The sequence below is a fragment of the Tinamus guttatus genome, unplaced genomic scaffold (assembly GCF_059628265.1).
Source record: "Tinamus guttatus ecotype Peru unplaced genomic scaffold, ASM5962826v1 Tinamus_guttatus_pri_ptg000214l, whole genome shotgun sequence".
Taxonomy (NCBI): Eukaryota; Metazoa; Chordata; class Aves; order Tinamiformes; family Tinamidae; genus Tinamus; species Tinamus guttatus.
In genome coordinates, this window is record NW_028288748.1 from 127862 (window position 1) to 143951 (window position 16090).

Sequence of the window (16090 nt, forward strand, 5' to 3'; positions counted from 1 at the left end):
GTTTAGAGAGTAGTCCCCATTAAACAAATGGCTCTAGTAAACCGAGTAATCCATTAAGCAAATACACTATTTAACAGACTCTTCTAGAGAAATCTGAGCTTGATACCTCACTCTACGTATTATGTTGTCATGTGTATCTCTTAGGGTGCTAATGTCTCAACTAGAGGGAGATCCTCATCTTTGAAATGGGGCTAATACAATGACAGTGCACCAGAACAAGTATTTCAGAATTTGAGATATTTACATAGTGTTACGGTGTTAATGAATAGGAGAAACTCTAAACTTCCAAGGATTTTAATGCAAAATCCATGAATAACATTGCTTGTAAGAATAAATATTTGCTCCAGAATTAGCGCAACCCTATAGTGTTGCTGTAAACTCTCTCCTTAAGAACGTTTGCATATATTTTAAGAGTACAGACATTCTAGCTGTTTGAATTCAAATTTCAAATATATTTTTTGCAGTTAATATTTTATTCGGTTTTAACAATCATTTCCCAGTGTGGAGATAGATACAATAAAATAAAATAATAAACAAATAAATAAATAGACAGCAACATCTAAATCTTTTTTTTTTCGAGGTGATATGTAGTTTTGTTAGTCTTCCAGTATGACTTTTTTTTTTTTTTTTTAGGAGTAGCACCTTCTGAAGAAATAACATTTATTTGGAAAGAAACCTAAAACATACAAATTATACCTAAGAAAGTTATACCTAACTTTCTTCCCCCAGTGACAGACTGGAAGCTGTATTCTTTTTTTCCCTGACCTCCTCTGTCAGGGATTACAGCTGGTCTGTGGAATCCCTGGCTCCCTTAGCAGAGAACGCTAACCTTGAAAAGATTAGAGTGTATCTATGAGACGGAGTTCACATGGAGACAGCAGATAGTTATTAACAAGTTTAAGGAGGTTTTGGCCACGGAGCAGAAACTGGCCAAGCTAAGAATTGTCCAATCATAACTCTGTTACTAGCTACTGTCCTTTGTAGTCCTCACCAATAAGCAGCAGCCACGATGAGAAAAGCTCGGTATAAATAATGTACTTACTTAGAGAACAATAAAGCGTAGTTTGCATTGCATCTACCCCAGTTGTTTGTGTTTTTGGCTGCCACGACTGTGACACTCCTCATTTTTTAAAAATAATAATTTTCTTCTAAATTCGTATGTCCAGGAATAGCATTTCTTAAATGTAGGATGAAGCCATACAATTATGAAAAAATGATATTGAGCAAGACTGAAAGATAAATTCTCTCCAGTAAAGAAGAAGAGAAGAAAGACAAAGAAAAGAAAGACATATATTAGAATGTTTCATGGCAGGTATTTCTATTCTGCCATGGCCTGGAGCTACAAAACAATGTCTGCATTTCAGCAGAGAGTAGCAGATGGCCTGCTTAAGTTAAATATCAGTTTTTACTTGCTTTAGGGGCCAGCAATTACAGCTGTCCATAATGTTTTGTAATGGAGCAGACTCATATATCTAGGTGACAAATTTCCACTTTCAAGAGCTGGAGAAACAGTCCAGACGTAATCTGGGGTTTAAAATATATCACTTAATAATTGCAATGGGATGATTTGGAGTTTATTTCTTTTCCTACATTTAAACATTGGACAATGAAAATGGATTTTTAATGGAAACACTTTGCTGCTTGTGTTTTTTAGACAAAAAACACTTCTGAAAGCATTTGTATATATTCCTCCCATCGCTCCAATAACTGAGGAAGTTTAAAGTAATTTATGCCTGACCTATCAAATCTCAGTGTTTTAAGGCAAACATCTAAGACTATGGAAGTGTACTTGCAACCCAAATCTAATTTCCAGAGGGATTTCCAAGACATTGGCAGGGATATGATTTTGAAAGTGCCTCCAAGACAAGCTCTGCTACCAAAACTCTGATGTGGCTATGCTTAAGTGCTAGGATGGCAGGCCATCCAAGGTGTTTTTTGGAGAGCTGGACAGGTCCTGGAGCTTCATGGTGTTTCTGCACCGAGGCTGCTCACTGCTGCTGCTGCAGGTAGGCGGTGGGGCAGCTGGCAAGGAGAGTCTTGTCTAGACCATGCCTCTCCTTTGAGAGATATTGGGACAACTACTTCCAGAAGATACAAGGGTACACATTAAATTACTCAATCTTTGAAATATAGCTAGATATCTGCCCCAGCACTGCAGTTCTTTTTACAGTTTCTGCATTAGCTTCTGCTTGCATTTTCATGGATTATCGCCCTATTTCTGGCCATGATTAGTGACCCTGATGACTTACATTCAGTTATAGAGAACAACCTCAGCCTTTCAAACAGAAAAGAGCAGGAAAGGAGGAATTGTGAGAAACTGGTATTTTAGGACAGCAGGGGCTTTATTGGAAAGCCACAATACAGTAATGCATAGCACTCTTATCAAAGGTATTGGTCCAATGAAATCAGGGGTCTTACTTTTCCAATGAAAAGTCAAGTGAGGATATAGCAGCTGATACTTCACTCCTTATTTTCTTTATCTAGGTTTCTCTGATTATACCTGCCTCTTTTTTTTTTACTCTTTTCACCCCTCTTTTATAGACAACATTCACTTACAAATCAGGGTAGTATTAGCCTAGTCTTTATGTTATTGGTCATCTCTCCTTTCTTTCTTCCTTGAGGTGGGAAGAGTTTAATGAAATTCAGCTGAAATTGAATTCTCTCATTAGTCTATTCTATCAGCCTGTCAAAGTTTTGTCACAGTCTTTTGTCAATGTCTTTTGTTGTTACTATAGCTATTAGGCCCTTATTTAGAATGAGTAGTGTCACAGGATGACCAAACTGCCCTACAATCTGTGACTCTGTGGGTTTCATGTGGCCCGAGGGAGGGGAGGAAGCAGAGAAGGAGATTTACTGCATAACTCTAGAACTTGTCTCAAAGATCAAAATTTACTGCACACATTACAATGGTACAAAACAATAATTCTTATTAACAGAAATTTAGCTCAACTTATTTTCTAATTACACTAAAAGTTATGGTAACAGCAACTAGTCAGTAAACAGACAAATCCAACTAATTTATAAATTTATACAAATTGTGACCACCCAAATGAAGTAGGCAAACCAATTCTAATTGATCTTACCCACGTGTTGCTTCAGCGTGGGTAAGATCAATGCTTCATGCGTACACTCAATGTCAGGGAAATAACTGTAGGAGGGCATCCCCTTCCCAAGGGATTCTACAAGTTGGTAGACCTACTGTTACCCTTGAAGAGCCCAAGATGATCCTGATGTCCAAGCAGGCCTTATCTCAAGGTCTCCACATCCTCCTTTCTGGAGTGTGAGGCACAGGAGTCTGGACTGCTTTTAACTGATGCAAGGCACAAGATGACAGAAAAAGCTGGGAACATCTGCCCACAAGTAGATGCAAATTACATAATTTTGTTGTTAGTCTGCTATTGATTTAAATACCCAGGTGTAGAAAGGCAAGAGGTATGAAGCTAGCAAAATTTTACAGATTCAGATTTATTTCAAAAGCGTATATTTCTTTCTGAAGAGGAAATAAATTAACATCTCAGTGGTGCCACATTGAGATGTTACAAAGCTGTCAGGAAGTCTTGGGAAAAAGTGACACTTAAATGCTAAGAAACTTGATAACATAAGAATGGACTGTGAATGTAATCAGCAGTTTATCCCCCCATCTAGTGTACATGAGACTTTAATAGTTCTTTCTTAAAATTTCTCAAGGTGTATACTAGCTGCTATGGTGCTCAGAATTTTTCCTTCTTTACCCTTATCCCTTCTTCTTTACCCTTTTTGCTTTGTTTCTTTGGTTAAGGTTCTGTTTTCCCTTGTCCTTTAGATCTCTCTATTGTATAAACTCTCTTCTTCCTTTGGTCTCTATTGGTCTCTATGGTTTTTGTTGTTCTTGAGTGTATATATATGCTACCAACCATTAACCCTGTATTTCTTCAAGAATTGCAGCATAGCCTACAATGTCTTACTTGTTGATACAGCTTAGCACTAAATTTAGTCATACAAGAAACTAAATTTCATTTTTTCACTCACCAGCTGAATGATTAAATGGGAACCCAGCAGTCACCAAGAGAGAAGGCTTTGCAATAACTCCTGCAGGCACTTCAGCAGCGACAATGATTGCTCTAAAAGATTTGGTGCTGCTGATCTATCAACATTATATTTTGGTAGAAAGGAGAGCAAGCCATAAAAATGACAAACAGAGCATCCAGCGAGGAAGTTTCCTGAAGAACAAGAGTAAATGAAATGAAGAATACATAAACTAGAAAGTACATACTTTGTTGCCTGAAATACTGAAAGCAAAACCATTAAGTCTATAATTTGCATAACTGGTGATACTCATATAGAAACCTTCACAAGAATCCAGAGATACCAAATTTATTGTGCACTTTCAGCATCATATATAAAAGAAGTATATATATATATACTTTTAGAGAAGAGAAAGTATGTGTGATGAAGAGAAGGGCGAGAATCAGTGCTGCATACACTCTGCTTCATGAAAGCAACAGGTATGAACTTTGAATCAAAACCCTTCCTGAACCTCTGATTATTGGTCCAGACCATAAATTGCTTCTGTGAGTAGCCACTTACTTCACATGCAATGCTAAGTAGTTTAGATATGGCCATAGTCTTCATAGTCAAACCCTGCTTATAAGACACACAATTTCTGCCTATGTGAGAAATGGAATTATAGTTTTGTGGAGGAAAAAAAAAAAAAAAAAAAAAAGAACAGTGGAGAAAGCCAGGAATCAAGACTTTCCAGAATTGTATCAGAAGGGTGTCAGCTTTTTAAGTGAAAACTCTGTTTGGAAAGAGATCAAAGTCAATAGAAAAATGAGAAAACCAGGACAAAATTGACATAGGAAGAAATAATAGACTCTGACTATAATAGATTGAGAGAGTTATTCAAGAATAGTGATGCAGTGATGCAGGCTATTTAATATTACATGAAATAGAGCTGAGTTGTGCCAATGGCAGTGCTATTTCATCAGAAGCCACTTTTCAGAGAATTGAAGTCAGAATGGCTAAATGTCCTAACCAAAATACTGTTCATTAGTCTAGGCAGCTTTGGAAACCACATTAAAGAGAGAAGAAAGACCTTGAAAGAGACCTCCTTTTCTTAACAGTTCTGATCTTCTTCAGCACTTTAACTTTAGTGTCTGCATGTGGTATCTGTTCTTGGTGTTTCTCAGTGTTTAAAACTGGTGGTGGAGTATAACACTCCTAAAATAATCTGGTTTAGGTTATTTTTTTTTTTCTTGGAAGCTTAACCAGGTTTAGCTGCATCCCTCTGCTCCTTTCAAAGTTCCCCACTACCAAAAACACATTGACTTGAAATTTATTTTAGATGTTTACCAGTTATATAAATAAAAATGCATAATTACAATCTTTAACTCAGCTCTCACAACCCTCACTTCTTAAGAATACCTCAGCAGATGCAAGATAAGAGAAAAAAAAGATATATTATCAGAGGAAAAATATTCTGTCCATTTCAATGGAAAAGCTAGATCTTTGATAAAGGATGTTATATGTGTTGCCGTTCAAGTGGCGTGGCGACCTGGTTCAGGAACGGCGACCACCCCCAGGCCACTCGGGCCATCAGCTCGCTAACACCAATGTGGTGGACGGCAAATGGTGTTTATTGATGGGTAACAAGGTGTTATATAGCTAAGGTTTACAACGTCACATCCGTCTGCTTACATCATAAACTAAACGCTATTGGCTATTAGGGGCCCTATCTTTCCGTACAGCACGATATCTTCCGGCCGCCGGACCCTAACTATCTGCAACATTTCCCCCCTCCCTATGCATAACAAAACTAGCTAAAATATCTTATTCTTACTTATTCTTATCTTATTCTAATTACTTATTCTCATTATTATCTTATTCTTATTACTATTTTACTATTATCTTATTGTGATCATTTATTCTTATTATTGCTCTATTCTTATAGTTTATAACAATCTTAAAATTATGTATCATAAACTTGACATAAAACATAAGGCACAAAGAAGAAGGCACGTAGAAGGCAGAGGATGACAGGCAATACCGCGGTATAGGAATAGGGTGTACCTTGGGATAACCTGGGGATAATACTGAGTGGATATATTCTTAAAGCAGTTGTCAGCATGCTACTAACATGATGTTAACCTTCTCTAGCCGACTCTTGACAAACCGCATGAGCTTATTCAACATACAGGGTCCAAAGATCAGTGTCATCATGATCATTGCTATCGGCCCTATCAAGGTGGATATCAGGGTGGTTAACCACAGCGAACCGGTGAACCAATTTTCGTACCAGCTGCGTTTGGAACAGGGTTCAATGGGTGCTGGTTGGCAAGGCGTGGCACTGAAAACTGGTGACCCTGTAGTTACTTGTTGGAACCAGGCGCAGGACAACTGCACAGGCCTTTACGGGAGCCGAGCCGGATTACAAGACACGATCCCAATATGAGTTTAGATCTTGCTCCGTTTATTAGCGGAAGTGCACATATATTTATACCTACAAGCATCTGAGGGATATCCAGGTTAGCTACGATTGGTTGCTAGGGAGGTTGCTATGTCCCGGCCGCATAGGCTCTTTCCCAGCTCTGCAAAGTTGTTTACCAGACATAGCTAACTACTCTTTCCCACATAGCTCCCCATTCCCAGGCGGCCAAGGACAACTCACTAACACTCCCCAGTACATTATCAGCAAGGCGCAGGTGGTGCAGATTCTCAGCACAGTGCAGATTCCCAGCACAGTGCAGATTCTCAGCACAGCATTTCTCTACAATTCCCCCTTTTTTCTTTTGCACTAATCAAGCCTTGCTGCTAAGTGAGAATACCTTATGTCTAATACATGCAAAAGCAAAGCCAAAAACTACAAGGCATAAGCAATAGAACAACTAGTAACATTAGCCGCGATTTACTAATACATGCACCCATCCCCAAGTCCGTGTTGGTCTGCAAGGTCTTTCCAGTCAAGAGTCCGACGTCCTGCTGAGCAGCGTCTGTTGTCTATTGATCTGCTGATGGGCAGTTCAAGGACTCTCGATCATTTCATCGCCAAGGTTTTACCAACCGCCTGGAGCCGTAAGGTGTCCTCGATCTCCAAGCCATTCCTCTATAAGTCCTCCCTTTTTCTTCTGCATTAACCAGGCGTTATGAGTAAGGGAGGATAGCATTCGCCTTAAGCATGCAAAGGCACAGCTGACTAAGCCTAGGATTAAAAGCATAATAATCAAAAGCATCAAACTTGTTTTAAGCAAGGATTTCAGCCACCCGCCAATACCCAATAAATTAGTTAACCCATCCAGTCCAAAGAAGCCCACATCTTTCTGTATCTTCTGGGTGTGTTTCATCAGCTGTTGGATTTCCTGGTGGATTGCCTTAGAGTGGTCTTGCAGATCCATACAGCACATTCCTTCAAAGTCTTCACATCCGTGCCCATGGGCTAGCAGCAGGAAGTCGATGGCCGCTCTGTTTTGTAGCACCGCGTATTGCATCTGTGATAAATCTAGCGCAAGATTAGAGAGGACATGACTGGTGACATTTGCTTGTTTAACCACCCAGCAGGATAGGGTGTCTAGGACTTTGTGAGCTCCCGGTACAAAGAAGGATGTCAAAATTACTTCCCACTTGGACCAGAGACGGACGTTGTCGTTACAGTCCTCCGTCTGGGTTATGCTACGTGCCATTCGTCGAGTTCTTCTTTTGACCCTGGTGCTGTTAGGATGGACCCAGGGCAAAGCCATACTTACTTGGCCTACTGTACATGGACCCCCTATGGGCTTTGATGGAATTCCGGACCAAGCCCGGTTGCCGCATATGAGAAAATATCCTGCAGGCAACGTTCGAGGGGTTACAGGGCTGGATCCTGGATGTGAGGAATTGTGGGACATCTTACCACACCATTTATTCCAACGACTCCCGTTGCCGATTGGGTACAACCAGGTGGGCGCCTGAGAGCTACTGCGACAATTATTATTATAACCCGAAGCGCAACCCTTATGCGATGCATTAATATAAAGGCAAATAGAAGCATTAAGAGAATCTATTAATTCTATCTCCTGTGGTTCAGGCCCTGCAGGCAGGTTGTGACTCCAAAGATCGAAACGGTTGATTCCCGTTGCCAAGTTCTCGAGTGCTGTCAATCTTTTCAAAGTTTGAGGATTCCCAAAGACGGCATTGCCTTTACTGCATTCCAGAAATACTTCCACGTGGTCTCGTTCACAGACACCCCAACTAGACATGTTACAAAGGGGGTACTAGGGGTGGCCAGGCTAGTGCAGAAATGCGTGGTATTTAGCTCTCGAGCTAAGGTCACCCAGATGTTCTGTCGAGGATCAAACAACCATGGATGGTACCCTGGAGCCCCTTCCGTCCCAGAGCCCAGTACCCAGTACATCAGCAACGCTGCTGCCCACCACTGTCCTGCATGTCCCTTTCGACAGGACGCTTCCTCGTATCCGTGGGTCCTTTCGCAGGGCGAGTCCATCTGCTGGGAACCCATAGTGGACCTGTGGGTGTAGAAACACACATATGCCCTCGACCATTGAATACAACTTCTGCTGGACCCTCCCATAACCTGGTCCGAGGGTGCCGGTAGTGCACGCTCATAGATGATTCTTGTATCTTTTGACTACGGACCCGCTGCGCGTGCACCCACATGGGGGGTTCCGTGTCATCTCCAAACACACAAAGATGGTTTAATACAAACAGTGTATAGGACAACCGTTCTTTTGGGTCTGTCATTTCCTTAAATTTCATCAGGTAATCTTTTCAGGTGCGATTAGCCCGTTCTACCATGGCTTGGCCAGTGGGTGAATTTGGAATTCCCCTGACATGCTTAATACCCCATTTTTCGCAAAACTGATGAACACTGTCACTGGCATATGCCGGACCGTTGTCTGTCTTAATCACTTCTGGGACTCCTAATACTGCAAAGCAAGCGGTTAGATGTTTTTTCACATGAAGGGCTCTTTCCCCAGGCTGAGCGGTTGCCCATATTACATGCGAGTAAGTATCGATAGACACATGCACATACTTAAGTCGAGCAAACTCCGGAACATGTGTTACATCCATTTACCATATCTCTAATGCCTTCAGGCCCCTGGGATTCACACCAATGCCCAGACCTGGCCCATGATGACTACTCTGGGGACAGGCCTGCACAATTCCGCGGGCATCGGACATAGTTATACCATACATCCAGATCAGGCCTTTGGCATTAGTGTGGAACTGTTCATGAGCAATACGGGCGATTTCAAAACAACTCAGTGGCCCATGCTCACGCACCAAGCTCACTAACCGGTCAGCCCGATCGTTACCCTCCCCCAAACCTAGTGTCCATTGATGACTCCGGACGTGGATGATACAGAATGCTGTCGAACGCCACCTCACCGCTCTTTTGATTTGTAGAAACAGCTGGAACAATCGCTGGTTAGAAGTTTCTTTCAAAAGAGCATCCTCAATTCGCTGTACTACTCCGAGGATGTACAGGGAGTCCGATACAATATTCAACGGGGTGTCCTTCCAGTGCATCAGCGCCCATGCGACAGCTGCCAATTCTAAAGTCTGCAACGAGTCACCTTCTACCGCTTGTAGGGTGTGGACTTTCCATAGGTCTTTCTCCTTCCAGGTGATGACCGTCCTTCTGGAAGATTTCCCTGCATCCGTGAATACCGTGAGGCCATCACGCAGAGGTCTTTCTACACACTTTGGTCTTTCTACCCACGAATAGCTGGTAAGGAAGTGGCCAAGCTTTCCTGCAGGCCTTTCCGAAGTCACCTCCCCAGGGAACTCCAAGAGCGCTAGCTGCAGCACAGTGGAGTGCCACAGGGCCCATTCCAAAACTGCCGCCTGCAGGGGAAGGTGGATCGCCGCCGGCTCACCCTCTGAGATTGCCAGCACCCGAATTCTCCCACGGCGGATCATGTGAGCCACCGCTTCCAACCGAGGGGTCACACTCTTGCACGGTTGAACTGAGGAGAAAATCCATTCTAAAACTGCAAGGTAGTCTTCTCCCCCTTTTTTCTTTTGCCACTGCATGACTACCGCCGTGAGGGAATTCTCCCGTGAAAGAATGAGAAGGCGCAAAGGCAATCCTGGAAGATACCGCGGGCATAAGCGCGTAGCTACTAACTCCCCTAATCGTTCGACACAGGCTTGCTGCGCTGGCGTGAGCAAAATCGGCTTCCCAGCATCTGTACCTTTGAGCAAAGGACGTAGTGGCTCAAGGTCCTCATTAGAAATACCCAGCAATGAACGCACCCATTGTAGATCTCCCATTAGGGTCTGCACATCAGTTAATGTACGTAAATTCACATGTAAGGTAACCTTTTGAGGAGCGACTGTGGATTCTGTAATAACCCAGCCAAGGTATTTCCATGGGCTGGTATGCTGTACCTTTTCCGGAGCGATGACCAGACCGGAGCTGCTGAGTGTGTTGGCAATTGCTTCCTCATCCTCTGTCGTGAATCGAGTCTTTCGGGCAAACAGGATGTCGTCCATATAGTGGTAGATGATGGTATCAGGCCATCGTTGTCGGAGAGGCTGTAAGGTAGCAGTGACAAACATGTGACACATGTTTCGCATACCTTGAGGCAGGACGACCCACTGGAAACGCTGTGCCAGTTCTGCATGGTTCACTGAAGGTAGCGTGAAGGTGAGCCTCGAGGAATCCTCCGGATGTAAGGGAATGGTATAGAAACAGTCTTTTAAATCCACAATCAATAGATCCCACCCCTGAGGTAACCTGACAGGGGATGGAATCCCCGGCTGTAGCGCACCCATAGGTTCCAGTATCCGTAATGACACAAGCATACCCTTTCCCCCAGGTTATCAAGTCCAAGGCTCCCGTCCATTTTCTTGTGTTCCAGGCTCTCAGCATCACCTTACAGGGACCCGTTTTTACTTCTGTCAGGGCCCCCTTTAGCCCAGCCCTATGCTTGACCATCCGAGGGACCAGGCTACCCTGGTGCAACCTCAAAAATTTAAAACGTATACTGCTCTTGCCAATTTTTCGTTTTTCGTAGCTGGCATTTCAGCGTTTGGTTCATATGTTCCACTATGTCATGGTCCTCAGGATGCAATGGTATGGTGAAAAAACAATCTTTTAAATCAATTAGTAAGTATTCCCCTAATCTCTGTCCAAGGATACAAGTCAGAGTACGGCTCCCAGTCCTCCATCGGTGGGGGGGGTGGGCGGGGGAGGTAGGGGGTGACGCCGTAGTCTGAGTTATTCCTGGCTTTCCCGTTTTCAAATTCTGGACTTTCTTGTTGTGCTTATTTAGCCCTCTCTGCTGATATATATTACACAATAAAGATCTAAAGACCACAGACACAAACAGCACAAACACAATTTCTGTCCAGTGGCATGACCTCACATAGCTGTGCACTCCACTAGTGAGTTCCACTGGTTATCGGCAGGACACTGAGACTGAACATTCTCTCGATTTGGCAGATTGGAGGGTTGCTGACAGGCTCCTAACTCGGCGGGCGTCCCCGCAGAGACAACGTGGGTCTCAGTGTTAGGAGTCTCACCCCCCCTCTCTCTGCACTGTCTGTTTATGCCCGGTGCATCCTGCCACGTAGGGCCAGTACGTGCCAGCAGGCAGACCGGGGAGCGGACAAACTCCACCTTCAGTCACATAACCTTCCCTCCTGGGTGCGCAAGTGCGCATGCCAGTAAGTGGTCCCAGCTGTCAGTCTGAGGGTCCTGCATTTCTCATCTCCCTCCCTCTCGGGTGTTTGACCTTCAAATTAATTTAGAGGATGTTTGCAGTTAAGTTGGCTACAAGCCCGGTCGAGCAGCCGCCTTCAACTGCTTTTCTGAGGAGGTCGGCTGTGAACCTGGCTGAGCAGCCGCCTCCGCGCTCCTTATCTCTCAGCCTGGGCAGGCAAGCATCTTCTTTCTTAAGATCTTGGATTCTATTTCGCACAACAGTTTTATGACTCTACAGATCATACAAATTTCCAGCTTTCAGCCATACCTCGTGTCAGCATCAATATACAAAGGACACAACACATAATAGAGATGAACATAGCAAATAGAAACAATAGCCCTAATAACGGTTTCCGTCCTCACTTAAAGCATTACAGTTCTACAACCCCCACTTTTACAAGATGAATCAAATTCCTCTGCACCTCCCTCCTGGCTTTCATCAAGCCTTCAGCAACATAAGTCTCCTTGATCTCATTCGCACTTTATTCGCCCCTTCTTTTTTTTTTTTTTTTTTTTTGAGGTTATCTAACAAGTCCTGGACCCAGCCAGGCCGTTCTTCAGGCACGATGGGGGGGGGTCCGGAAGCGGGGGCACAGACGGTGTAGGCACCGCAGGTGCAGGCACCGGGGCAGGCACGGGCAGGGGGGTTAGCGATGGATCTCCAAACACCAGCCGTTGTCGGTGGCGTGGCGGTCCCGGTCCTGAAGTGCTCACAAAGGCGGACATGACTCCGGCGGCCACTTTGCTTTTGGCTTTCACATCGGATTTGAATACTAGGTGGGCCTCGGCTTTGAACCCATTCTCTCTGCACCAGATCAAAAGCTTGCAGAGGGTCTGTTCTTCAGTAGCTTGCTCCAGGGATTGCACGAGCCTATTCACCAAATTTCCGTAGGACTTCTGCAATCCCTGCTTCACCATCGTAAATGATGGGGCCTTTCGTTCTGACGGCACTAAAAACAGCGCCTGCTTCCATGAAGCATTATACATGGGCATCGAGTAGGTTAGCTGAGTCGCGGGGTCACCATAGAGATCCCGTCCCATAAGCATCTGCCCAGTCACACCACACAACGGATCTCCCGAGATGTTACGTGCGTTCACCACCTCTTGGATTTGTTTCTCCCACTCCCGTTCCCATAACAGATATTGCACGGGAGTGAGGAGGACCTTCGCTATCATTACTTCTTGCCACGTACAACCCAAGTCCTTAGCCGTTTTACTACCCCCAATGGTGGCATCGCAGAGAGAGTCCCCTATCTCCTGCCACTCAGTGGCACTATATATAAGTTCCAGAGTCTGCAGATGTCCCATCTCTTGTGCCCATCGTAACAACTCATAGAGTTTCTTTGTACTCACAGCCGCCTCTCGCTTGGCGAGAATATACAATAGCAGCTGTGTTGCCGCCCCCCAGTCCATGGTTAAGGCGGTCTTCGCGGAGGGGCCCCGACGGCTCAACCGCCCCCGCCCCTAGACCCTGTGCCCAGCACTGTCCCGGCGGTGTGGGTACCTCACACCGGACGCCGCTTCCCAGCTCCTCAATCCTCCGTCACGCTGTGGTGACCCTGGATTTTCCGCGATCCTCCGTCAAGCCGCGGTGACCCCGGATCTTCCGCCCGCGGATCTTCCCCCGTCAGCCGTGGCTATCCAGGATCTCCGACCTGCCACAGCACCTTCCTGCCGCCAGGTCCCGACGACCCTGCCGTTGGGTCCCTGTTCGGGCGCCAGATGTTGGAACCAGGCGCAGGACAACTGCACAGGCCTTTACGGGAGCCGAGCCGGATTACAAGACACGATCCCAATATGAGTTTAGATCTTGCTCCGTTTATTAGCGGAAGTGCACATATATTTATACCTACAAGCATCTGAGGGATATCCAGGTTAGCTACGATTGGTTGCTAGGGAGGTTGCTATGTCCCGGCCGCATAGGCTCTTTCCCAGCTCTGCAAAGTTGTTTACCAGACATAGCTAACTACTCTTTCCCACATAGCTCCCCATTCCCAGGCGGCCAAGGACAACTCACTAACACTCCCCAGGACATTATCAGCAAGGCGCAGGTGGTGCAGATTCTCAGCACAGTGCAGATTCCCAGCACAATGCAGATTCTCAGCACAGCATTTCTCTACAGTTACTTTTGTACTAATTGCTCGAGATTGTTCCATCTGTTCAACTATCCATTTAAAGGGCTGGTGTGACTCTACCTGTCCTATAGTGACAAGCTGCAAAATTAAGATAACGCAAAGGCATCGCGGCCCCCTCTTGCGGAGGCTGTTTTGTTGTTTTCTGGATTCGGTCAGCGTGGAACTCACAGGCTCGGGCGGGACGCCTGTCACCGGGGCGTACGGGTTACGGGGGCGTCCGATGATCCGGTCCTGTGAACAGAAACTCACAATTTTCATTAGTTTTATTTTGAAGGTCTGGTTTAATAGACTTGAGCGGGCACCACTTGACTCTGCCATCTTTCCTGACAGCGACCTTTGGGTCGATCTCGGCGTGGGGGGAGCGCTGCCAGCGAGTCCCCCAGCCAAGGGCAGTTTACTGCAACATGGCCTGCCTGGCCACATTTAGAACATGCCATTACGTTGGCTATTGCGGTGTGAACAGCCACCTGAATTGGGGTCAGATGCTCTTCCTTTGCAACATGCTTAATCATGTCTGCGATACTTGCCCCCGCCGGCAATGATCGCAAGATTTCTTTGGTTGCCGAATTGCATTGTTGGCGTAAACATTCCGCTATGACCGGGCCTTTTGCCTCTGCAGGCAGGGCCGAAGAGTCGACCGCTGCTTGGAGACGATCTACAAATTGTGTAAAGCTCTCACTTTCACTTTGCTTTATTGAGGACCATGGCGATGGTCTGGCAACAACTCTACAGGCTGTGCGAATAGCTTCTCTGGCCGCACGAGTAGTTGCTATAACTTCATGGGTCCGCAGGCCATGGGCATGCGCCTGGGGGGTAATCATTGTTGGATCTGTACCCATTAACCGCTGCAGGCTAGAGCCATGTAATGGATGATCTGCCCCAGTTACTCGGGCTAAACAGTTCGTACAGTTGTCTTCCCATTCTTGTTTGAAAACGATCATTCCTGCTCCATCAAAGATTGGCCTACAAGTTTGTTTTATATCAAACGGGAGCATATCGTCCCCCCCAAAGATACCATCTAGGAGGGTTGAGACCATAGCAGAATTAATCCCTTTATCTGCAATTGCTTTAAAAATCGTTTCCACATCCTTAGGGTTTATCGGCGAGTAGACCCTCTGTCCTGCCTCCGTCACCCAGACTGGGAACGCTAGCGCGGCCGATGGGGCCCACTCGGCACACGCGATCTTTATTTCCTTCCAGTCCGTGAGAGGGGTTTCTTCCCCTCGCGGTTTTTCTTTAATTCGAATGGGAATATTTTGGCTCTTAGTTCTTTGGCTCTTAGTTCTGTTTACCTTCTTTTTCTCCTTCCTTAAGTTTGAATCAGTTGTGAGCCGCTCGTCCACACTAGTGCCCGAGCCCGAGCCCGAGCCGGAACTCGACTGACTGGTCACTTCCGGGCTCCGGTACTTTTTCGTTGGGCTCCGGCCCCGCCCACTTCCGTTGCGGGCGGGCTGTTCCCCCCTCCTTGGCTCGCCCCGCCTCCTACTCACGGAGGCGCGTTTTTTCAAATGGCCGCTCTGATTGGTTCTCAGCACCTCACTCGGGCCTCCCTCACCTGACCGGTCACCCCCACCACCTTTCTCCTCCTTGTTCTCCTCCCCCACCTGTTTATCTAACGGTTCCCATCTGTTCCTGCCGGGAGCATCCTTGCCCCGCCCTTCTCCTTGTTGCTCAGCGCCATTTTGGGGGGCATAAGGCGGTGGCCTGACCCAGACTTCCCCAAGGTCTGACTTCTTTTTGATATTTCTAGCTTCCTTGGCTAGCTCGCTCCAAACAGATTTCGGCTGTTTTTGCTCCTCTGTAAGTGGGATGGGGTTCGGGGATTGAGGGGACATATCGCCCTCTTGCAGTTCTTTAGGCTCAGCAGAATTGCCATCATCTGGGGGGTGCAAAGTCTGTGCGGCTGCCCCGACTCCCGTTTTCGAGGTGGCCAACAAACAGTCCTTTACTGCCACCCAGGTCTCCTGCTCTTTCATAGCTTTCTGCAACGCCTGTACAACTTTTTCCCAAGCCTTAAGGTTTTTCCCACAACCCGAAGACATTGTCTCCTCAGCTAATGCCTTGGTACATTTGTCCCACACTTCAGGGTGGAGAATATCCACCGGCTGGTCTATAACCTTAATTTTTAAAAGCCTCGCCATAGCGAGAGTAAAATCTTTTGGCTTACAATCAATCCCCCAATGTTTATGTAATTGCGATACGACCTTCACAAGGGCTTCCATCCTCCTTGTTGGTCTGGGAGCGTCCTCCCCGCCGGGCTCGTCCAGCCGCT

At 45.7% G+C, this 16090-nt stretch overlaps 1 protein-coding gene across 1 annotated transcript; it reads right to left on the reverse strand.

The window, feature by feature from the left end:
- Window positions 1-1988: 1988 nt before the first annotated feature.
- Window positions 1989-15499, reverse strand: LOC148594684 (uncharacterized). Its single transcript, XM_088524831.1, has 5 exons — window positions 15436-15499; window positions 14498-15373; window positions 10785-10852; window positions 10366-10512; window positions 1989-2078 (listed from the first exon to the last, which is right to left on the reverse strand). The coding sequence occupies exons 1-5, from the start codon at window positions 15497-15499 to the stop codon at window positions 1989-1991; spliced, it is 1245 nt and encodes a 414-aa protein (XP_088380957.1).
- Window positions 15500-16090: the final 591 nt, after the last annotated feature.

Coding starts and splice junctions, on each gene's coding strand:
- LOC148594684 (XM_088524831.1), bottom strand. CDS start 15,499: ATGGCGCTGAGCAACAAGGAGAAGGGCGGGGCAAGGATGCTCCCGGCA. Junction 15,374..15,435: donor GGCAGGAACAGATGGGAACC/GTTAGATAAACA, acceptor GTGACCGGTCAG/GTGAGGGAGGCCCGAGTGAG. Junction 10,853..14,497: donor CTCAATAAAGCAAAGTGAAA/GTGAGAGCTTTA, acceptor GGTCCCTGTAAG/GTGATGCTGAGAGCCTGGAA.